This window comes from Hydra viridissima, unplaced genomic scaffold (genome assembly GCF_058129835.1).
Source record: "Hydra viridissima isolate aposymbiotic clone 2 unplaced genomic scaffold, HvirCarnegie_v1 scaffold_6, whole genome shotgun sequence".
NCBI classification, from domain to species: Eukaryota; Metazoa; Cnidaria; class Hydrozoa; order Anthoathecata; family Hydridae; genus Hydra; species Hydra viridissima.
This window is the reverse complement of record NW_028324305.1, coordinates 2,693,184-2,716,706: the sequence shown is the minus strand read 5'-3', so window position 1 is coordinate 2,716,706 and position 23,523 is coordinate 2,693,184. Positions and strand designations below refer to the sequence as shown.

The window sequence follows — 23,523 nt, the reverse complement described above, 5'->3', positions numbered from 1 at the left end:
TTTTGAATAAATATGTTGAGACCTTTTTGAAATAAACTAAATAAACTTAGAACGTGACTAAATTTAGTTTGAACGAAAAACCATTGCAGCTGATGATTACCTACTGATTTGCAATTGATGAGAATGTAGGATGTTGATGTTTGGGAAAGGGAAAGAAGAATGTTGATATTTGAAAATTTTTAGAATCTTATATTTTATTTGAAATTATCTTAATAACATAAAATCTTTTTTAAAATCTTTACTTTCTACAGCTAAACAAAGCACCTGCCTAAGCGCAGTTCAAACAAAAACGATCGTGTATATAAAAATGAAGTAAGATTTAAAAATAAAACCAAAAATTAAGAAAAAATTTTATCAAGATTAACAAGTTGTAAAAAAAATATATAAAAATTTGGAAGTCATTTTGTGAAGATAATAAAATATTACAACTGATTAGTCTAAGGAATGATGGTCTCTTGCATGCTTCAGTGTTACAGCTTTGTCAATTCTTGAATATAAGTTATCCATACTTTCTTTTATAACTTTCTCAAACTTTGTCAGCTTTCGTATTGAACGTTTTTTGTTAGTGTTTTTGATACTGTCTTTCTTTTGGGTTCGCTCAACGGATTCTTTTCTTTTTGTTTTCTTTTTGTTATCTTTTTGACTGTTTTTAAGAAGGGTTTTCCTTTTCTTTTTCTCTTTTGGACTTTTCTTAAGCGATTTCGAGGAAGAAAAAATTTGACGGTGACTTACCATAAAGTTGTTACTTTTGTGTGTTTCTTTGTTTCTATGATCGCCATTATGTTGGTAGACAGTTTTACTTTTTGATAAATGTTTCGCTTTTTGGTCACCAACAAGACTTTTTAGAGATTTTGAAAATTGTATATCGTTCAAATTAATTGATCTAATCATACTTTGCTTTATATTTTCTTTTGCTACGTTTATAATGCTTTTTTTAGTCCCAGTTACCGTTGGTTTAGAATCGTTATCATTTGGCTGATTTTGAAAGTTTCCAATTTTTTCTGGATTTAGAGTGCCAATTTCTTCTGGGTTAAGAGAGGGCTTGATCCTTTCATCCGAGTCATTGATAGCTGCGGGCTTCTCATCAAATGATACTTTTTCTTCTGGATTTAAAACGGGAGTCTCTTTGAGATCATTGGAGCTAAAAGTAGTTTTGTCTTCAAACATGCTGTTGTTTTCAGTAAGTTTTGAAGATAGCACATCTTTGAATTTACTGGCCTTGCCTGAAGTCTCCTGGTTATCTCCTTGATCCAAACGGAGGTCTCCTTGCTCCAAACTATTAGAATTTGTAATTTTTTTTGCTGCTGTTAGTTCAGGAAGAAAAGCGAAATTCTCTTTCAAGTTTTGGTGAAGCATGCTATGGATACGCTCTTTGTTTTTGAGAATTTGCTGCTTAGCTATCTCTTTTTTTAGCAGCCTATGAACACTAGGAAAATCTTTAAGATGTATAACACCATTTTTTAAGCTTCCAGTGTCTGTGATTGTTTGATATGTTTTTTTCCCTTTACTTTGTAATGCATTTATATCGGTCTTAATATTAGTATCTTGTTCCGAATTGATTCTATCATTTACATCAGCGTCAGGTTCTTCAAGTTTTTGATCTGTTACGTTTGCCAGTTCCTTTGTGTTCGTTTCTTTTGATTCTTCTTCGACTGTTTTTTGCATCTGCTTTAAGTCATTGCTAAGAAATATCTTATTGGTTAGTTTATTACTTTCTGCTCCCTTTCTTGGATGAGGATGATTAGGTTTTACTTTTGATGAGTTAGCTTCATCTTCGTTATCTTCGTCGTTACTGCTAGTTTTGTCAAAGTCTTCGATATGCAAACCGAGAAAAGGGTAGAAGTTGACGTAATTAGGATCGCTTTTGTTTACTGGATTTATTGGATTATTACTGATTGGAAAAGATGTTGAAAATGGAGAAGAACGGTTGTTAACTGTAAGTTTTTCAGCAGTTATACTGTTTGTATCATTCTTTTTTTTATCAGATGAATTTATCAGATCTTGCGATTCAATGAAGTAATTTGTTTCGTGTTTGGTAAGTGGAGACGAAGCAACTTTTATGACCTCATTTTTGGAACTGCTACCGTGTGTACGATCTTCAACTTTATGTGGGTGATTTACAGAGTTGCTACTGTGAGTATAATCATCAATTTTATGTGCGTGGTTGCGTTTTTTACGCTTATTTTTTTCCGATAAATATTTATAACTACTCATAGATTGGAATACTTGATCTATCATATTTTTCTCAGGGTCTGATCCTTTTGTTGCATTCGTGTTGCTTTCTAAAAATGGGATTTTAACCTGAATGTAACCTTGTGGTTGTGTTGAAACCATTGATTGTAGGGAAGATTCGTGTGCTTGCAAATGATTAGGGTTCGACACAAATTGCGTTTTATCGATGTTTTGATTTGTATTAGATGCTACTGGTGATGGATTTAAGAATTCCATTTTTGGGTTTTCTATCGGTGATGCTTTTTCTTGGATAACTTCGTTTTTGTTTTGTTGATTTTCGTTTGTTTCTGAACCTTCTTTGGCTTTTTTTCGATCACTTATGATTTGAAAAAAGTCTTCTTTGGTTAGCTTAGCTTTCATTGGAATTTGAAACTGAGGGTTTTTAACGACTACTGCAATCGGGTTCTCTGTTACGCCGCATAAATGGTTTTCCATCGCTAATTTCATATATCCGCCTTCTCCCCAACTACTGGACCAAGAATTTTTTACGATCCAGTACTCCTGATCCTTCGCTTTTCCGTATCCAACAATTAACGCCGAATGGTGCGTTTGGTTCGACACTGAAAGCAACAAAAAGTCTAGCAACGCTGAACGCGCATCACACTTACTTATGAAATAGACAAGAAAGATAAGTTCTAAATAAGGGTGTAGAGTGTTTACATAATGATGATATTTCTAAAATAAGAGAATTCCTACTTACAGCAGTCTTTATCGTTATATATTCCTTTACTGTAGAACTTGAAAGATAAAGGTTTAGTGTTTATTGAAACTGCTACAGGGCCATGCTTTGCAACTACTCTTTTTAAAGCACTTATATTGTATGGCTGAATGTATGAAAAGCCATCAATCTGTGCCCCAAAGAGGGTATCATTAAAGTGACAGTACCCCTCCTGAAACATAGAAAAGCGGTAAATTGTCATTTGTTTGTTACAAATAAACCAAATTTGTATTTTTGATCAGTATTTTCTCAATTAAATAACAAATCACATTCTAACATTTGAATAAAACATAGTTTAATATTTAGCTGTGTTATTAAAATAATTGTCAATCGATAAAAGGAGAACATTATTTACGCGCTTTTAAAACTCTGTACCTGTCCCAGATATTTTCCGTAGCTCTTATCTGTTGATATTCCATGCGTGAAAACCCAACTCAACGCTGATGCATAATGGCCACCTTTACAGCCGTGATTACCATACCCCCAACTACAGTCCACCAGCTGTTGAGGTGACACCTCGACTAATTTACCTGTCTAGATCAAAATTAGAAATAAATCTAAATTTATTTTTTTAATGGAATTGTTGCACTCATAAAAAATTGTTAAATAAAAAATGAAAGGATGGTACTCATTTAAAACATTTAAAGTTGAAATTAAAAATCGCGAAATTGAAAAAAGCCGCGATTACGAAAAAATGAAAAAAGCCGCGATTACGAAAAAATGATTTAAATAATAACGAAAAGTAAATCAAAAAAATACATTTTAAGTGAGTGACAAAAACTTTGGAGAATAAAAATTTAAAAAATGGAAACCATTCCTGTGTCCTTATGTAAATAATCTTTACTTTTTCTATATAAGTTCATCTGTGATGTTCATTACGAAAAAATGATTTAAATAATAACGAAAAGTAAATCAAAAAAATACATTTTAAGTGAGTGACAAAAACTTGGAGAATAAAAATTTAAAAAATAGAAACCATTCCTGTGTCCTTATGTAGATAATCTTTACTTACATAATACATAATAAATATGTATTATGTGATAAAAACATATTATATAATAATTGATTCATAAGGGGGACATAAGAATGGTTTTATACCTTTCGAAACCACCCTCCTTCTGCTGCACCTGCAGCAGTGAAAGCATAACATCCGCTGCAAATACCTTGACCTTTAACACTGGTTACAGCACCTAAAAATTTGACGTTGAAATATGTTTGAAAATTGCGAAAATAGTTTATAACTGAAATTTTAATTTGCATTAATCAAATTTTGTCGACACAAGAAAGTTAAACTGAAGCGTAACGCGTAACGCGTGACGCGTGAGGTTTGTTCAATATATTGGTTATCTTCATTTGTTCATTAATTGTTTTGTTGCATTTTTTAGCAGAAAATTTTACCAAACTCTCTCCAATCAATTTCTTCTGGAATTTCATCTTCATTAACATGAAGCGTGTGCAACTTTCCGTCACCACTAATGTCTGCGTTTTTGTGAATGTTGCTTTTGCCCTCTGAAATATCTGCTATGTTTACGATTCCTTTATGTTTTTTTGTATCTCTTCCTAACGATCCATGGTGCATATTGATTTCTTCTAAGGACATGTCAAGAAAGTGATTTGGTTTCAATCTGTACGAAGCATTTTTTCTGTTGTGAGAGTCGATGAATCTATATGACAAGTTTTTGAAAAATAAAAAAAGTTCAAAAAATAAAAAAAATGACTAAAAAGTGCCAACATTAGAAAAATATACTTTATAGCAACAGCGTAAGAAAAAGAGTGTATTTTGGGTATTTTTAAAAATCCAAAGAAACGAAAGTCTCGTTTGCTGTTAGAACTTTTAGGTTAAGTAAATTGACTTTTATACTAAAAAAAATATCTCACCTTGCGTTATGCTTAAAAATGTGTGTTCTTCTTCGTTCGTCAAGAGTAGAACTGTTTGCTTTGTTGTGTTCTGCTTTATATGCGTTGTATCGTTCTTCAATATTAATTGCTTTTTCTGGTGTAAAAACTGCAAATTCTTGCATAGGGTTGCTGAGCAATGATGACTCCAATGATCGACTCCAATTATAACAACTTGTATCTAAAAATAAGAGAGTTAATCTTTTACATTTTCGCCATCATAAAAATAGAATTAACCAAGACTCAGGACAAAAAGTTCTATGATATTTCAAAAAGGTATATGAATCTTAAAGTAGTTCTTTAAAACTATAGAATTCCAATAACTTTAGAAACCCTGCAGGATTTCTGAAGAATATTTATCCTGGATATATTGTGAAACTCTTAACGAAATACAAACAAAGACATATTACAAGTAGGCAGGTTAAATATTTCGTCTTTTCCATCCCACTTCTCAAATGTAATGTAGTTAATCACGTAATGATCATAGTAGGAGCCCAACATCATATCATAACCAATCATCTCGTATCGGATTGGTCTGTGTGGTTTGGCTTCTGTTATCCATACAGTTTGATGGTTTCTCATTCCAAATGCAAAATACTCATATGTCCATTTTGTTGCCAATGTCCCCGTGTACACTGTGGTTGAATTGTACTAAATGAAATGGAGATCAAGATTGTCAAGATCAAAATGTCAAGATCAAGAGAATCAGAAAAAAAAAGAATCAGAATCAAGAAAAGTGTTTTTTAGTGTTTTTAGGGGAAGGGAGAAAAGATGGGCTGGAGTAATAAAGAAACTAAATATGGGTTTATGTTTAGGTTTGAGGCTTACAGTAAACCAAGTCATATTGGGAGTGATTATTTGAGGTATAACAGGCTGATTAGTGGTTCCTGTTAATAGCCAACATCCATCAAAGCTTCCTTTTCCATCTGTATACATAGGGACATATTTATACGCAACACCATGGTCACCCAAATCACCACGCTGAAACGTTTTATCGGTACCTTAAAATGATAATTTTTTATTTTTGTTAAACGAAGGGAATCAACATATATCCTAAGTTTTAAAGTAAAAAATTTGAAAAAACGCGAAACCAAATAAAACTCTAACCGTAGTAATAATCGATTCGACTTTTTTTTTTACTTGGTGCGTACCAAATTTCAAACGGCTCTGCAATATTACTATGCGGAAGAATCAGTACACCAGATGCATGATAATTTTCCTCAAAGACGGGAGTAGATTCATCATGTTTTGTTGGAGGTAAATAACCTCCATCACGCACGTGATAGTTCTCAGTTGCGCCATGATAACTACTTTTTTTGAAGTTTTCGTTTCCAAATTCATCCTTAGGAGTTAAAGTTTTAATTGAGAAATTTTTCATATTTTTTGACATAACATTTTCAAAACTACTTTCGAATGAAACTTTTTGTTTCTCGTCTATTTCATGTCGCGATTTAAGTGACACCTCCTGCGGGAGTTTTTCATTTCTTTTGACTTCTTTGTTTATATGGTTAGACGACGAATTTGCATACAACGAGCCGAACGTTGAAGTACCAATGCGTTGATTATTTTTATCGTTAATTATAGAATTATTTTCTGAGTGAGGAAAACTTTTTAAAACTGATGAAGTTGTTAGCTTATTATTTTTGAACGGTATATCTAAGAAAAACAAACCATTATTCTTGCTTTCACTTACTGCCCGACGAAGTGTTTTGTTTGTATAGCTTGTTTTTTTCATGTTCTTTTTAGAGAAAATTTCTTCAGCATTGTTTGTGAATTCCCCGGAAAATTCATTTTCCGGAGATCCAATAGTACTGCCTTCAAACAAGCTTCCGCTTGTCAACTCAATATCTCCAGACTGCACAGCGTCGTCTCTTAAATCATTTGCGACGCTGTTTATAGTCGATCTTCGCGTTACGAATGCCTCTTTATTCTTACTCCAAGTTCTCGTGACAATTAGGGCAGCGGAAATGACGCAACCCACTGCCGTTAAACAAAAACTTATTTTAAAAATATTTCTGAGTTTCGACTTTCCATCTTTTTTTGTCATTTTTCAATAGTAAAAATAAATGCTTATCAAAAATAAAACTCGTTAGCGATTACAATGATAGCGCATCATTTGTGAAAAATCACATTTTAAAGTCCGAATCCAACTCTATGTATATGTTAGCATAGAAGACAACGCAACCATAACAGTCTTGTGTTAGGAACAATCCACTCAAAACTGCATACAGAGAAACACAAGTTTAATTGAGGCATGCCTGCTTGTTTATGTTTTTATAACAGCTGGGCGTTCGGTGAGCTTAAAATACCCATTCCTCGAAATAATAACAGCTATGCGTTTGGTGAGTTTTTAAAACCCATTCCTCGAAATAATCATGCGCAATGTAAATTTGGCTTCCGTTCTCGTTTAAATTTGGTAAGTGGAATTTCTTTTGATCATTCAAAGCGTTGCACAAAAAATAGCAACAATAATATGTATATACATTAGTAATAGTAATAACAATGATATAGACTTATAACATTATCAAGTACAATTTTAAAGTTAGTTTTAAAAGAAGAAATATTAAAATTTTTTCTACTTCAGAACTTCAAAAAGTTTAACAGAAATTTACATCAAAACGTAAAACTTAATTTATATCAAAACGTAAAACTTAATTTACATCAAAAGCGTAAAACGTTGTTTATGATTTTTTGTTTATAATATTTTTTCTAATTTCTTAATGAGATTAAACTTTTTTTTAAAAATTTTTAAACGATAAAATTACATCTATAAAGTATTTAAAAAAATTTTTTTTGTATGAAATGAAAACTTACTAATAGTCATAAGTGCTGAGACCCGCTCACAAAACAAATTATTGTTAAATAACTTGGTTTATAAGATTTAATAAACAGTTTCATATATCAAATAAAAATAAGGACATTTTTTATTAAAGATTTTAGCAAGTAATTCTTTTAATGAGATTTTAATAATTCTTTCGTCATAATTTGGCACTTGTAGAACTATGAAGATTTTAAATCAACAAGAAAAACGTGACGGGAAAGAATATTGATCAATAATTTGAAAGCGTTAATAACACGATTAAAAAAGCTGCGCAAACTAAGATCAGCTTGATCTTTGTTTATTTGTCATCAACTTATTTTTTCTCTATGTTCTATCAATTTCAAAAGAAATGCTGTCATTTGAATTCTGAAAGATGTAACTACATGTTGATATTTCGGTTATTACAAGATAAAAGTTCTGTACTTTCAATGATCTGGGCGCTATAGCGGTTAATATGTCACTTGGAGTTATGATACGTCCGTTCAATTCACAATCGAGGATTCTCTTACAAGATGACTACCTCTATGGTGTTGATCCATCTTCTTTTACGTGTTCTCCAGTTGTTGGCATAGTGACGATGCTCAGGTATTTGACAACAAAACAAGGTTTTTTCGGATGATACACATAAACAAAATGCCTTAAATGGCTTTTTAAACCCGAATTGTCTTCAATTCGGGTTATCGAGTTAATACTTAAAGTATATATGCTCATGTATATGCTCAAGTATATATGCTTAAAGTATATATGCTCATGCAGACTGGAATCTGATATCGTGCAGGTGCGTTTGGAACCGATATCATGCAGTTACATTGAAAATCGATATCAAACAGATAGTTTGGGAACCCATATCATGCAGGTTGGAACCAATATCGCATCAAAACGTTTGCTTGAAAACTCTTTTATCAACATTGTATGTATTTATATTTTTATCAACATTTTTTACAAATGCAAAAACAAACTGTGAAATCATAAAATCAAGACAACGTTATAAACATGACAAATCGTTCGGATAAAAAACCTTATTTGATCTTTTTTATAATTTGACAGATCTTCTATAACAGGTTGAAAATGATGGAGTGTTGTTTCAAACTGCTTTATTTGAAACTGTTTTCTCTACGGCTCAACTTCCTCCGTTTGTAGATAATACTTCTTGAGTTTCAAAGAGTATTTTTTTTTTTTTTTTTGAATGACTGAGTATATTTATAAATGAGAGTTGCAATAGAGTTAGTACGGGTTCTCTATCGCGTAGGACACTCAGGTCTTAGTTTTCCTCTGAAAAAAAAAAGCGCAGCTCGTATTTGTTGAGAAATAGTCATCTTGTTGCGAAATTTATTAATGAATATCGTATCATTATATTTATCATATTTCTAACACCTCTAGAGCTGTTCTCTTCTTCTTGCAAGATGAAATTCACTTTTATCTTAACAATGGATTGGTAGCAAAGGTTAAATTTAAGTGTTCGATCCAAAAAACACTCCTGGTTTTATCAACTGAGAAGGCATATATGGGAGCCCAGAGTATGACCTCAAGTAGACTCTTCAAATATTTAAGATACATCTCCTTAAAGAACTTCAACCATAAAACATCAATGACCCAATTTTTGTGACTATTTATTAAATATTCTTTCAAGCAGCATTTACAAATTGTCTTGGAATTTAATACGCAGCTTAGTCACTAAATCCTGCCACATTAGATGACAGTAATAAGCCATTGATAATCTACTCGAAGGATTAAAAATCTATTACTGATCTTTTTTTTTGGAAAAATAGCTGGCTTATAACATTTACCTCGATTATCTTGATTTAAGAGGAATCTCTTTTCGACACGTTATTGTAAAAAATTCATTTCGGATTCTGAGGGATTTAAATCTGATATAATTATGGCTGGGAACACAACAGAAGATTTTGTATCTTATGAAATATTCTCCAGGAAGTCAATGGTTTGACTTGTATCGTATTTGTACTTGGACAAAGTTCTACTTGGTAACTTAGCATGGCAATTGTATGGATTAAACTCTTTGTAGCAACTTAACATCAAGACAAGCTGATCATCAAGACAAGCTGCATCATACTGCGTCACTTCTAAAGCCTTTCGCAAAAACAAAAAACCTGGAAGAAAAAAAAAAAACGGATATAAAATTTGATAATTTTCTACTTAAAGAACTTTTTATAAAACTAAAGTACAGCTAACCTTAGTTTTTATATAAATTGTCCATCATCTGTAGCTTTAGTTGTTTGTCATTGATACTTTAACAAGAGTCCATTAAGGTGCGAATTAACGTACGAATTAATGTGCGCATTAACGTGCGAATAAATCTGCAGTGTCTCTATTTTTTTCGTTTGTATTTTTAAGCCTTTTTTAAGCTTAATAGTACAATTGTGAAATAATTTTGTACAACCATTTCCAAAACATGTACAGACAATCGTGTCCTGATCTTATACCAACAAGATTAGTCAACAAGGATAATCTTGTTTTCACGGATTTTAAATTAATTTTTAAAAACTATATTTTAAATGATATATTTTACAGAACAAAAAAATAATTTTTTTTATTGACAAAGAAATTTTTGATATCTTAGTGCAGGAAAAACCTTTGGTATTAAAAAAAAGATAACCAGAAAATCTATATAAGAAAATTTATGCGGTCAGAAAACGTAATACACTGAAAATAAATACTTACAATAAATATTACAAAGACACAAACAAATATTAAATGCAATTTATATATTTACAGTTATTTTTGTTTTAAAGCTAGTAATAGAAAACTAGATGCAATTAAAGGAAACACTTTTAAAACTTTCATTTCTGATTTTATTTTTTAAATGCTGGTTTTATGACATAAAACTCTTTTTTTTATAAGCTTTTTCTCTTTCCATCTTTTCCTTCCGAAATTTCAGTTTTAATAGCTACCATAACTTCAGATTATCATAAATTTACCTCTAAAACATGATAAATCCATATCACAGATAACTTAAAATATTATACTTTACGAAACTCATCGATTGTCAAATGAAATTAGCAATCGTCGATTGATCAATTCATAGAAAATGATTTCCTTCCAAACAATGTCTAACGTTTTTTTAATTGAACTGTAGAAGGAACTGCCAACGAAGTATTTTCAGCCTTATTGAACAAATTTTTTTTGCCAGTTTTTCCGCTGTTTTTTACATGTGCTTGTGGAAGAGACTGATTTGATTTTTTATGACCACCTTTTTTTAACTTAGATTTAGGGGTGGATCGCCTAAAGTTTGCTAGCTGTTTAAATTTTGTTTGTTTTTTAAAGGCGAACTGTTTATTTTGTTTTTCTGACGTAGATTGTTGATCAAAAGGTGAATTATGATGGGGTGTAACAGGAACAATGTGATAAAATTTTTCTGGTGGAGGTGATGTTTTTTCTTGAGGTAATTGTAATACAGGATGTGCCTTTTTACTTTGAGGTGTCAGCTTTGTTTTTTCCTTAGCAGGGGTAACGTCGCTTTCTATATCAATCGGAACTTCTTGAACATTCCATTCATAAGTTGGTAGATATCCAACACTATGGGATCGCTTATAATTAGGAAGCGGAGCAGATAAATTCTGTTCACTTTTGTAGCAAAGTAAAGAAAGATTGTTCAAGGATAACATGCTGGACTCTGGTTCCCACTTCAAAGATTCTTCAGAGGAACAATGGGACATGCTTTCATCACTATATGTGTTATTTTCTTCATTTTGGGTTGAATGGAAATCATCATAACAATTATCAATGATCTCTTCATCCCTTGCAGTTGGCTCTTTAATCTAAAAAGTGTAAAAATAATTGACAAAAGCATTTTTCATCAAAATTATTTTTAAGCTCCCCCTTTTTCTTTTAAATCATAAATTTTTTTCTACCTTCAGTGGTTGGAGAATATCCTTGACAAACACAACTTCCATACCAGTAAGTATATCATCACCCATCTCATAAGATAAATTAAATTCTACAAGACCAGATACAAACTTACGGAATTGTTCATCAAAAGTATTAATTCTAAACTCTAAGGAATGTGTAAGCATCTGCTGCTCAGAAATAATAAAGTAGTACACTTGCTGTAAGCATATATCAAGTCGTGGAGGTCTTATTACTTCTTCAACATTTTCATTAGACTGAGAAGTATTACCAATGTATTTTAATTGTACATCAACATAAGCAGAATTAGGTGAGTATATCTGATGGCTAACAGGAAGACCTTCAATTTGAACAAGACGCACCATCAGCTCCTCTCTAAAAACCAAAAACAAACTTTTATATATTGATTTTGTACTTCATTGGATAACCTGGTGTAAACCTTGCAAGTGAACAACTAAATAAAGATTTTTAACAATTATATAAAAAAAAAAATTTTCAAAATTTTACTTGTAAAAGCGCTCAAAAATACAAGTGGGAATTTTTAGTAATTAAAAATCGAAAGGGTTACTTTTCTTATTTTATAATAATTTTCTTAACACAGTAAAAGAAATAATCTTCACACTAAACTAAAGAAAATTTTTTTAAGAACATTCATAACTTATTAAAACTTTTCAAACTAAAAACAAAAAAACATAGACTGAAATATATATGAATTTGTATGATTGATAAGTCATGTACCCAATGGACAACTTGTGAATACCTATGACTGATACAAAACTATGTAAAACAAGTGGTATATCATGTATTTATCCTAAAAATTGTTTAATGTCCCTTAGGATCATTTGAGCTCAAGAAATTTAGCTGTAAGTTGTTTAATCCTAAAACCTTAAGAAATTGGATAAAAAAAAAGAAAATTTAAAATTTTTTACTTTACTAATAAAATTAAAATAAACCTCTTTTTGTTGTAGCACATGACGAATATTATGCGACCTAAAGGATTCAACTCCTTATCCTCATTCTGATAGAAATCTTCACCATCCAAAGAATCAACCTACCAAAAATCAAAACACACCAACTCTTTTATTCATTTCATTTTTATTAACTTGTTAATCATTTAGAATGTTTTAAAACTTCAATTAAAATTTTTGTAATGTTAGCTGCAAAATATAACATCTAATAATTTTCTTATTCAAAACAGAGCTAAATTTCTTACATCATCATCTGGACCATAAGGCTGAACACCTTGGGCATGGAACTGTCCTGGTATTAATGGCTTTCGCTCAACATCCAGCCAACTTTCACCTAACTCAGAATCATTTTTGTTTCTTTTATTCCATTGTAAATAACAATAAACACTCATGTAGCCAAAAAGAATAACAAATGCAATGCTTAACAATGCCAATAAAGCTGCAGAAACTTCACCGCTTGCTTCCATTACTCACATTTGATAACAGCTTTCTAAACTTTAAAGAGAAGGAGCAAGTACAAGACACTAATTTTATCTGATTAAAACTATACAGGATACTGTATCTAGACATAAACTTATATAATTTCTTCTTTTATAAAGAACTTTTATTAATGATTTTGCAGAATGTCTAGCACTTCTTAGAAATAACAAGTCAAGCTGTTTTAACCTCTTAAAAAATTTGCATTCACTTTTTAACATGATGTCAGTATTGCCAAAAGTGTTTGCTTCTTTGTTATTTTAAAAAGAAATTTTTATTTGAAATTTAGTTTTCAAAGAAAACTTAACAAAAATAGAATCAATGTTGTTTGATAACAAACTGATATGAGCATTCATTGTTAGTTGTCACTGATAAGAATGAATTTTCAAAACAAACAAACAAAAAAACAATAGGTTATGTTAAATGATTAATGTAAAACAGATGTTTTTGATTTCTTTTATCCTAAACATTAAATATGGGCTTTGTGATGACTTATTATTCAGACAGACCCTTACATAAACACATAAAACACATTTAAAGAATGAGATGGACAAGACTTACTCTTTATTGTGTTTCCTCTTTTAGTTACTCTTTAGTTTTGTAGATTGACTTTCTCATAATTTTTATTAGTGTTTACATTACAGCAAATCTAAAATTAAAATATTTAAATCATTTGAAGAAAGAAACACTGGAATAAACACATGCAGATAGACAGAAGGATTTTGATCATTTTTAGAAAAAAGACACAATAACATCAGTCATCATAGTATATTAGCATGTAGAATGTTGTAATAACTTTATAAAAGCAAAACTCTCTTGTGAATGGTGTAATACTAAGTATGACTTAAGTCTTATTGTAGGATGTTGATGGGGTTTATAATTTCAAATGGTATTTCTACCCTATTAGGTACAATTATCAGGTAAATGTGCTTTTGGGTATATTAAACAGAAATATTAATTTTATAATTTATGAAAACAAAATGAACTTTTTTACTGTAAACTTGTCTATGGAATTTTTAAAATTTATTCAACTTAATCAAACACCTAAAATTTGTTTGATTAACATAAAATACAATGTTTGGTTTAAAAATACTTGGTAACCAACATCTTATCAACTCTTCACCAAAATTAGCAATGTAAACAACTTTTAATGAATATGCAAACAGGAGCTTATAATTCTTTTATTGCCTACATAAAAAGGAAAAGATCAGTCATTGTTTTCATATGCATAAGTGTATGTGTGCATATATACAGTTTTCTATATACAGAAAAGGTATAAAAATCAAAAAATTAGTAAATTTCACAAACACTGTAAATTAAATGTAAAATATAAGTGTGTGTATATATATTTGTATATGCATACTTACATTTATATATACATACATACATACATACATACATACATACATACATACATACATATATATATATATATATATATATATATATATATATATATATATATATATATATATATATATATATATATATATATATATATATGATGTTTTCAACCTCTTACTTTATAATTACTTAAAATTACTTATGAGATTACATACTTCACATTAAATTCAAAAAAAAATTGACTACTTATCTTAAGATATGCATTTATTTCAAGATATTATTTATTACAAACCTAACTTACTTCGGTTTTAACACAAGCAATGGAATGCCAATCTTTGAATAATGTACTCATGGAAACAGGAAACAGATTTAAAACAATCAGTTTAAAAAATCTGAGTTAAAGACTTATAATAGCTTAATGGAAAAAACTAGGTTTTGTAACCCTGAATTAATTAAGAAAGGTGAATAAGATATCAACCAACCAATTTTAAAGTAATCATTTGTCAACAAACTATATAACAAATTTAAAACAATGAGTTTTAACTAATATTTATAAAATATACTTTTAAGTACATTTTCTAATCTAGTATTACATTCCATTAAGTATTTGGGAATATATATAATAGCAAGCTAATTATACATAAGGATTATATATAATTATACATTGAATTTATTTGCAGCTTTATTTGCAGCTTTATGCTATGTGAAATATGGTTTGTATGTACAATTTTATGACTAGATTTTTGCACAAAACTATTTTGGTAAATTCATTTTCAGCTATTATATATATATATATATATATATATATATATATATATATATATATATATATATATATATATATATATATATATATATATATATATATATATATAATTATATATATGTGTTATATATAATTTACATATATGTAAAAAATTTTAAAATTTTATTAAAATTTTATTTTAATGTTGCATAAGATTTATAGACATATAACATATAAATTTTATATCAATGTTACATGCTAAATTTGTGAAAGCCAAGTTTGAAGCTTCTTAATCTGTTTTAAAACTTCAACTTTACTTGTACCCCCTGTTGATGTATATTGATTGACACTTGACTCATAATTCCAAACATTTTCAACACTATGTTCAAAGACTGGATGTAAAGTGAGCAAGTCACTTAGGATCAAACTTTTTAAAGCTACTTTTTTTTCCTCTGCTAAAATAACTGCTTTACCAGCAATTTCATGTGCTTCACGAAATGGTACTCCTTTCCGTACCATATAATATGCTAAATCTGTTGTTAGCATGCTTGAATCTAATGCTGCAAGGCATTTATCTTCATTCAATTTAAGTGATTTTAATGTGCCAGTTGAGATTGATAGGACACCTTTTAAATTATCAACTGTATCAAACAAAGCTTCTTTGTCTTCTTGTAAATCTTTATTGTAGGAACTTGGCAGTCCTTTGCAGGCCATCATAAGTCCTGCTAAATTCCCAAATATACGACCACTTTTTCCACGAACTAATTCTAAACTATCAGGATTTTTTTTTTGTGGCATCAAACTGCTTCCAGTACTAAAAGCATCGGCTAGAGTAATGAAACTAAACTCTTTTGTGTTAAAAATGATTAAATCCTCTGCCCACCTACTTAAATGAATCATGGTCAAGGAAGACCAAAACAAGAATTCAATAATAAAATCTCGATTACCAACACTATCCAAGCTATTATCTGTTACACCATTACAACCTAATTCTTGTGCTAAAAACTCTCTATCAATACCAAAAGGATTACCAGCAAGAGCACCACATCCTAAAGCCAAGACATTAACTCGCTCAAATAACTGAGATAATCTTTCAGCATCAGCTTTAAGTACCCATGCATGACTCATCAACCAATGACTCCATCTTATGGGTTGAGCTTGCTGCAGATGAGTATAGCCTACCATTAAAACATTGATCTCTTCTTCTGCTCTCTTTTCAAATGTTCTAATAAGGTCAATTAAAAGGGATTTTATTAACAATATTTCTTTTCTGAGCCATAAACGTGTATCAGTTATAACTTGATCATTTCGACTGCGACCTGTATGAAGCTTTCCAGCAACACTGCCTATTAACTCTTTTAACCTACGTTCGTTTGCAGTGTGAATATCTTCATCAACAGATGGCTTTATGAAAAAAATTTTTTCGGACCATTCCGTTGCGATTGTATCCAATCCTTCACATATTAATTTTTCTTCTTCTTCAGTTAATATATTTATTTTGGTTAATCCTTTTGCATATGCTTTGCTACCTATAATATCCTCTTGCCACATTCGCTTATCAACCTCTATTGAGGCATTAAACCGTTCCATTAGAGGGTGAGTTTTACTAGTAAATCTACCTCCCCATAGCTTCCCACTTTCTTCCATAATATCATCTGTATTCATTTCCATTAGGTTTTACAGATGAATCAGCCAGTAAAAAATAAAGAAAACTCTCCAAGTGACGGTTAAAAATCACGAGTACGTATTTATTGACTGATGATCGACTGTTTACATTTTCGTACGCACATTATTTCATTGTGCGGAAAATGAATTTCGACTTAATAGAAAGCCTGTTATGAGGTTTTCAGAAAGTAATATGAGAAGAAAAATTCCATATTGACAAGAGATGAAATAAAGTGAAAAGAGTCAAATAAAAATCAGTTTCAATAGCTTGTATTTGTTTAGTTCAAACAAACTGATTATATATAGTTTGAGTTTCTATCTAATATAGCTTGAGTTTCCAACTAAAAAAGCTTACAAAAGCTACCGACAAATTAATTATCTGCGAGGAATCAAAAGAGATATTCAATAGCAGCAAAAACTGTTTGAAAGATTTTATCTTTTCGATTATCATTTTATTGAATTATTACTATGGATGTTGATGACGACAATTGAGATAACGACTCTTTTGCTAAATTTATAAAGAACATACTTTGAGATTCTGATTGCCCCAATTCTACAGTCACCTATCATCATCAATGGTTAAAATTTTTAAATCTCTTGGTCTCATCATGACGCGTGATCTTATTTTTCTGCTTTTTTTTTTCTTTTTTTTTTAAAAAAAAACAAGTTTTAAATAGAATTACGAAGATTGCTAAACTTCTTGTTTGGAGGGCGTTCTTTACATGATTTTCCGGTTTTTACTTGCAATCAGCTATTCATGAAAAAAAAAAAAGCCTTTTGTTGCCACTGTTTCCGATATATTTCGGTTCTAGACAAAAACCGGTGTAAAAATAAAGCTGTTATTCGTTTGGAAATATAAATCGATCTTATTTTTAAAAAATTTCATAAATATAAAAACAGGTGCCTTAACATTCGATGATTAAAATAAAAAAAATATCTCGTTCGCTCTCGCTTTTGTATCTTTTCTTTCTAAATGACATCAGCAATGAGTTGCCAAAACGTTACTGCTGGGTTACAGAGCAATTATGCAAGTTATTAGCTTAAATGTTTGGAGTCACGTAATAAATTAAATGCAAACTCCTCAAAAAATACTGGCATAAAGCATTTTGTAAACACGACAACAATACATACATACATACATACATACATACATACATACATACATACATACATACATACATACATACATACATACATACATACATACATACATACATACATACATACATACATACATACATACATACATACATACATACATATATATATATATATATATATATGTATATATATATATATATATATATATATATATATATATATATATATATATATATATATATATATATATATATATGTATATATATATACATAGCCACCGAGAGAAATTTCGGGCCCTTCTTCTCCGTCCACCACCCACTCCTCTCAGCGACCATGTATATATAATATATTTATATATATTATATATATATACATATATATATATATATATATATATATATATATATATATATATATATATATATATATATATATATCACTTACATGAAAATGTGAGTTGCATTTAGAGGTTCAGTTGTGCATACTTTTAAAATTTTCACTAAGCGTCTTTAGCATATTCATCAAACAAATGTTGTACAGGTTATTAAGATTTCTTTAAAAAGATTTTTAAAAACCGTAGAATTTAACAACGTTCGTAATGGTATATAATACAAGGGTAGATAGTTACTAGTTACATAATCAACCCAAATAAAGTTGACGCGGGGACGGGAAAATATAGGTACGTCTCATACAACTGAAACAGTAGAAAAGAATTAGGCTCTTTTCAGAATAAAACAGATAACAAAAGATTTTTTAACCCTTGTATATCCCACAATCAGAGACAACAGTTGAGCGACAGGTGACCTTCAAAAGTTTTATATTCATGCTGACTAAATCGCTCAACAGGAATGTAAATAAGAATTATCATTGTTGGAAAAAATCGTTTGACAGCTAGGGCACGATGATTACAGCAAAAAACTTAATTTATGGCAATACAAACAAAATAGTGATAAATAACATAGCAGGCATATTACTAAAGCATAATATCATTCTAAATAAAATATTTGAAAAATTTTTTTAAAAAAAAAACAAAAAAAAAAAAAAAATTACTTAAAGAGAATTTTTAAACTAAAAAAGAAGCCATTCTGAAAATAAAGATAAAAAAAAAAAAAAAGCCCCTAATAACAACTTAACAAGCCAAAATCAATGTTCCGTGGTGTGACCTAACAAAGTCCTATGCTTTAAGAAGGTCCTAATTTAAGAAATGACAAATTTCGTATATATAAAATAAACATTTGGGGAAAATAACTTGTTGTTTTAACTAGATATCTCGTTAGTTAGAGCAGCTAAATTTTTTTCTCTAAATGATTATTTTATATATACGAAATTTGTCATTTCTTAAATTGGGACCTTCTTAAAACATAGGACTTTGTTAGGTCAAACCACGGTACCTAATTTCTCGAAAATAAGTAATTTAGCTTTTGTACAATTAATGAGAGAAACCAGTAGCCTTTATTTTTGCAAAGTAGTTAAAAACAATTCGTTTTCTTTGATAAGATCAGGAAAATTTCTGCATTTAATAATAATGTAAATAAGATGACACTCGGATTATTCGAATTCGAATAAATGTCTTTGCATTCTAAAGTTTATGCTCTAAAAATTGAACTAATTCATTTGGGTTGCTATAACTTTTTGATTATTGGAAAGTAAATCATTAGAGATAAGTATTTCTTAAGTCATCCCAAAATGAGGTTGTGAAGTATTTTACCTGCTAGACTAATAATTTACATTTTTGAAACAAATGTAAAGGAAAAATTTTATAAGTTGTTACACACCGTAATTCTATTCATATTGAATTTTCAATTTCAACAAAATAATAAACGCAACATATAAGAGTTTTGTTCTCGCATTTTTTTTTGCACAGAGTTCATCGTTTATCTAAATTAAATCATAAAATGATTTTTAGGAAATTTGTGTAAAATTCCTAATCTTATTAGTATCAGCTATTTTCCTTGAGCACGTTTTCTTATTCAAACATTTCTCATGCAGAGATAACAAATATTGGCGTAGAAATTTTTGTTCAACATACTTTTATAACTCGAAATTAGCAATATTCATTCGAGGAAAGAGAGAAGGGATAGAGAGAAGTATAGGAGAGGGTGGGGCTTTTTTTTCTTCTTACATTTATATTTAGTCATAAAGCGAATGGAATAAAACTTCAACTGATAAAAGTATACATTCCGCCAAGATTAAACTCTATGGAAAAAAAATTACGTTCGACGCAACAGGCGCTGTTTTGACATGCTAGAGGGTGGTGTTTGTTGGAGTTGATACAAAATTTAATGCCAAAGTTTTCGGTTCTATACATCTTAATAACAAATAGGAAAACAAAGGAATATTAAAAACCCATCTAAATGCAAAATAGAAAACTTTTGTGAATCATGAACAAAAGAAATAAATAAATGATAAAAATATTTACAACAGAAACCAGGTAGAAACCCGAATAATAAAAAAGCGAATCAAAATTATAAAATATTCGATCGTAGAAAACGAGATTTTAGAAAAACATAACAAAAACGCTTTTTGTTTTCTGCAAGATGAGGTTTGTGTTTAAATATTAAACTATATACTTTTTAATTTTTTTATAAACACCAATTAATTTTACTTTGGTCTAAATATAAAAGCTGTAAACTCTTGCTTACTTTGGACAAACTCTTTACCAAGCTCCACCTGACAGCCCTCAATGAAGCCTTCGGTCAATACTTCAGAAATTTTAAAAGTAACTTCACCGTCAACTTTTAAACGAGAAAACGGGTCATAACGCAACAAAAATATTAACAGATAAGTGGTTTTAAGTTCCAACCGGTCAAGTCTAAATTCTATACTTTTTTTTATGACTGCTCGTACTGGACGACGATAGCCTGGATTTCTATAAGTTCGAAAACGATAAGGAGAAACTTGTACGTCAACGTATGTTTCAGACGAGTTCATTTTACTTTTCGTTTTACTATCCAAATGCATCACAATCAGCTTTAAAATCGACCTAAAAAAGTTAAACAAAGCTTCAAAAAAATAAATTGTAATAAAAAATAAAGCTTCAAAAAAATAAATTAACTCGCTCATTACCATTTATCAAAAAATCGTTTTAAATTCGAAAAAAAAAAATTACCGTTGTTTGTCATATTGAAGCAAGATCTTGATTTCATGCCTTTTTTTCAGAGATACCTGTTGAGGAGACGGATATTCGTCATGAACTTTTAGGTAACCATTTTCAGTAATAGGAAGATCCTAAAGTAGAAGTTTGCTGTAAAAAAGCTATAGAAAAAAAAAATAATAATAATAATAATAAAGAAAATGTAACAAAAACTCTTAACTATAAGGTAGCGATCGAAAGATCAAAAGAGTTAAAAATGAAGGAGCATTTTTTTGAAATCTACAAATTTGTTGTTTATAGCCATATCGTCGGTAATTTTATATAAAGTTCTAAGCCATTCGTACTTAGATGATTCAATAAGATGCTCTTACATTCTTGAAATGATATCAAGAATAAAAAAAATATTTTTACAAGTTTGTTTTTTATACTCAACAAGTACTTCAACGAGTGTGACTCATTCACTTCAACGAATGACTCATTTCACCGCTCTCATTTTATATTAGATCGGTCTAATAAAAATCTCAAGTATAAATCTAACCTTAATGTCCGGTTGAACAGTGTTCACATCTATCTCTTGTTTCCCTTGTACATCGCTGAGAGTTTCAAAGCTGTGAACTATACTTGAAAATGTTGGATCAGACGATAGTAAAGAGCTGTCTTTAGAGCCAGAGATACTCGATAGCAACTCTTGTTGCTCAGCCAAATCAGTTTCGTCCGTAGATTTCTCGTGAAGCTTATAAATTTTGAAGAGGACGAAAAATAACAAGAAGATAACAACCACCAGCACGAGAATAATAACGTCAAAATAGAGTTTCATATTTTTTGCTCAACATTACAACGAGGGTTTCTTAACCTGCAAATAACAATTCATTACATTATATTTAAAAATTAAAAGCATTTTTATTTAAAGAAAAATCATAAAAACGTCGCTGTATCGACTGAAATGCTCAAGATGATTTTAGTGTAGTTCTTACGTTAAAAAGGACGCGTCAATATAAAAGACGGTTACAGCTCACATATAAGGACATTTATACGCTAATTATTGTGTATTTTACACTAATTTAGTCACTGCAACTATCATTTGATTTAAATTCAAAAACAAAACAAAAACTCAACTCACATTCATTCTAAAATGTCAATCTCAGTCATTAAACCTGGCAAAGTTTAAAAATTTTTTAATCTTATCAAAACCCATCACGAACAAACAACTAATATATTAGAACGCTCTCAAAACCACTCGAAACTAGGTCTAATTCTAAATCAAGTGAAAAAATTCAGCAACTTTAAAATTAGACTCTTATGTTGATAAGCAGAGAGAGCTACAAGGAAACTACAAGCGCAGATGACGCAAAAGATAGTTTAGAAAATACACACATATAAGCATAAGATCTTGATGGTTTTTTCGAAGATACCTACCAACAATATACGTATATCATTCTTCGTTACGGTCTTCATGAATTTCTAATTATATTTAATTCTAAAAATTTCATACCTAAAAAGACGGTTTTTAAGTTTGAAAAGAATAACAACAAAAAATCTAACAGTAAGACGAAAAATAATAACATAGCACTAGCAGCATATTTACCATTTAAAAACATAATAGAAACCATAATCTGCTCAATATACGTCCTCATTTCATTGATAAAGTCATTAAGCTCGCTAAACGGAAGACTGCAGTTCACAGGTAAAACAAAAAATCTTAACTTTAACGAAAATGTTTTCTATGCCAAATTTGTATGCAGTTTTAGTGTTTAGTATTTAAAGATATCCAACCGTAACAATTTAAACACTTAATGCTGCTGCAAATAAAAAAAAAAACGTTTTAGCAGATAAAATCTTCCAAGCGAAGCGAAGATAACTTAATCCCTCACTACAATGGTTGTGGTAAGATTTTCGCTACAATTTCTACTTCTACACGAAGAAATTCTTACGCATTCCTTAAGTTAAGCTAATATTGACGTATGAAATAACTCTTGTCAATATTTGACATATAGAACGCCCCAACAACCTCATTTAAAAAAAAAAGCTTATAAAGAAATATTTTCGCTTTGTTTTAAATCATAGCCGATTCTTTTAAATTTATAAGAGTAACGCGTAAATTAATCTCATTACAATTATTAAGTTAATAGCAATCAGAATTGTCATTAAACTGCTGAGTTCGGATTTTTGTATCTAGAATATTAGAGGAGATGTGCTGTTATGAACTGTGATATAAAGAAAATAAAATTTAAAAAATTGTTAATGTAAATAAATGTAAAAATGTAAATAAGTAGAAAAAAAACAAAACAGAAGTTAAAATCCGTTGAGTATTTTTTTTTTTTTTTTAAAGTAAATCTAAAAGTTAAAGCAATCCTTACTGACGTATCACCATTATAAAATTTATATGAAGTTAAAATAATGATAAAATTCATAAAAATGATATATATATATATACAAAAGTATTCAAAACTATATTAAAATATAAATAAACAAGCAGTAAAGCATAAATTATAACTTTATAATTTATGCAATAATTTATGTAGATAAATAAAATAACAGTAAAATAATGGGAAAAAAAATCAAATGTTTATATTTTAATTTGTATATCGTTTAGAATTT

General features: G+C 29.6%; 4 protein-coding genes and 1 long non-coding RNA gene across 14 annotated transcripts; 1 reads left to right on the top strand and 4 right to left on the bottom strand.

Moving 5' to 3' along the window:
- Window positions 1-168: 168 nt before the first annotated feature.
- LOC145189769 (uncharacterized) lies at window positions 169-7,461 on the bottom strand. Of its 2 annotated transcripts, none has more exons than XM_080066436.2 (9): window positions 5,954-7,461; window positions 5,675-5,847; window positions 5,257-5,497; window positions 4,829-5,027; window positions 4,349-4,614; window positions 4,049-4,140; window positions 3,326-3,484; window positions 2,933-3,122; window positions 169-2,792 (listed from the first exon to the last, which is right to left on the bottom strand). In XM_080066436.2, exons 1-9 carry the CDS (start codon window positions 6,891-6,893, stop codon window positions 433-435), a joined length of 4,620 nt encoding a protein of 1,539 aa, XP_079922562.2. In that variant the 5' UTR covers window positions 6,894-7,461; the 3' UTR covers window positions 169-432. The 2 variants fall into 2 exon arrangements, 1 of the variants encoding a protein (XP_079922562.2); XR_016453103.1 differs by having other exon boundaries at window positions 666-2,792; window positions 3,326-3,767; window positions 3,830-4,140.
- Window positions 7,462-8,072: 611 nt separating this feature from the next.
- Window positions 8,073-12,222, top strand: LOC149886622 (uncharacterized). Its single transcript, XR_016453104.1, has 2 exons — window positions 8,073-8,252; window positions 8,446-12,222. It is a non-coding gene; the product is annotated as an uncharacterized LOC149886622 (long non-coding RNA).
- LOC145189672 (uncharacterized) lies at window positions 10,289-17,293 on the bottom strand. Of its 6 annotated transcripts, none has more exons than XM_090089590.1 (6): window positions 17,260-17,293; window positions 13,538-13,625; window positions 12,745-12,994; window positions 12,485-12,582; window positions 11,537-11,906; window positions 10,289-11,443 (listed from the first exon to the last, which is right to left on the bottom strand). In XM_090089590.1, exons 3-6 carry the CDS (start codon window positions 12,964-12,966, stop codon window positions 10,736-10,738), a joined length of 1,398 nt encoding a protein of 465 aa, XP_089945716.1. In that variant the 5' UTR covers window positions 12,967-12,994; window positions 13,538-13,625; window positions 17,260-17,293; the 3' UTR covers window positions 10,289-10,735. The 6 variants fall into 6 exon arrangements, with proteins under 6 accessions (XP_089945716.1, XP_089945714.1, XP_089945715.1 ...); XM_090089588.1 differs by lacking the exon at window positions 17,260-17,293 and adding an exon at window positions 14,070-14,168; XM_090089589.1 differs by lacking the exon at window positions 17,260-17,293 and adding an exon at window positions 14,082-14,161.
- LOC145189671 (argininosuccinate lyase-like) lies at window positions 15,247-17,120 on the bottom strand. The gene has a single exon (XM_080066320.2). It carries the CDS (start codon window positions 16,734-16,736, stop codon window positions 15,324-15,326), a length of 1,413 nt encoding a protein of 470 aa, XP_079922446.2. The 5' UTR covers window positions 16,737-17,120; the 3' UTR covers window positions 15,247-15,323.
- A 2,893-nt stretch (window positions 17,294-20,186) lies between the features above and the next one.
- On the bottom strand, window positions 20,187-23,261 carry LOC145190399 (uncharacterized). Of its 4 annotated transcripts, XM_080067251.2 has the most exons (5): window positions 22,511-22,933; window positions 22,342-22,417; window positions 21,464-21,778; window positions 20,941-21,059; window positions 20,187-20,814 (listed from the first exon to the last, which is right to left on the bottom strand). In XM_080067251.2, the coding sequence occupies exons 3-5, from the start codon at window positions 21,740-21,742 to the stop codon at window positions 20,433-20,435; spliced, it is 780 nt and encodes a 259-aa protein (XP_079923377.2). In that variant the 5' UTR covers window positions 21,743-21,778; window positions 22,342-22,417; window positions 22,511-22,933; the 3' UTR covers window positions 20,187-20,432. The 4 variants fall into 4 exon arrangements, with proteins under 4 accessions (XP_079923377.2, XP_079923378.2, XP_079923376.2 ...); XM_080067252.2 differs by lacking the exon at window positions 22,342-22,417 and having other exon boundaries at window positions 22,511-23,261; XM_080067250.2 differs by lacking the exon at window positions 22,511-22,933 and having other exon boundaries at window positions 22,342-22,479.
- Window positions 23,262-23,523: the final 262 nt, after the last annotated feature.

What these genes read in the sequence shown, in the direction of transcription:
- LOC145189769 (XM_080066436.2), bottom strand. Translation starts at nt 6,893, where the DNA reads ATGACAAAAAAAGATGGAAAGTCGAAACTCAGAAATATTTTTAAAATA. An exon ending in AAGGAGGGTGGTTTCGAAAG is followed by an intron (nt 3,485 to 4,048) that starts GTATAAAACCAT and finishes ATTTTGATCTAG; the next exon opens with ACAGGTAAATTAGTCGAGGT. An exon ending in ACGGAAAATATCTGGGACAG is followed by an intron (nt 3,123 to 3,325) that starts GTACAGAGTTTT and finishes TCTATGTTTCAG; the next exon opens with GAGGGGTACTGTCACTTTAA.
- LOC145189672 (XM_090089590.1), bottom strand. Translation starts at nt 12,966, where the DNA reads ATGGAAGCAAGCGGTGAAGTTTCTGCAGCTTTATTGGCATTGTTAAGC. An exon ending in CTTATGGTCCAGATGATGAT is followed by an intron (nt 12,583 to 12,744) that starts GTAAGAAATTTA and finishes GATTTTTGGTAG; the next exon opens with GTTGATTCTTTGGATGGTGA. An exon ending in ATGTGCTACAACAAAAAGAG is followed by an intron (nt 11,907 to 12,484) that starts GTTTATTTTAAT and finishes TTTGGTTTTTAG; the next exon opens with AGAGGAGCTGATGGTGCGTC.
- LOC145189671 (XM_080066320.2), bottom strand. Translation starts at nt 16,736, where the DNA reads ATGGAAATGAATACAGATGATATTATGGAAGAAAGTGGGAAGCTATGG.
- LOC145190399 (XM_080067252.2), bottom strand. Translation starts at nt 21,742, where the DNA reads ATGAAACTCTATTTTGACGTTATTATTCTCGTGCTGGTGGTTGTTATC. An exon ending in CTGTTCAACCGGACATTAAG is followed by an intron (nt 21,060 to 21,463) that starts GTTAGATTTATA and finishes CTTCTACTTTAG; the next exon opens with GATCTTCCTATTACTGAAAA. An exon ending in CTTCAATATGACAAACAACG is followed by an intron (nt 20,815 to 20,940) that starts GTAATTTTTTTT and finishes TAACTTTTTTAG; the next exon opens with GTCGATTTTAAAGCTGATTG.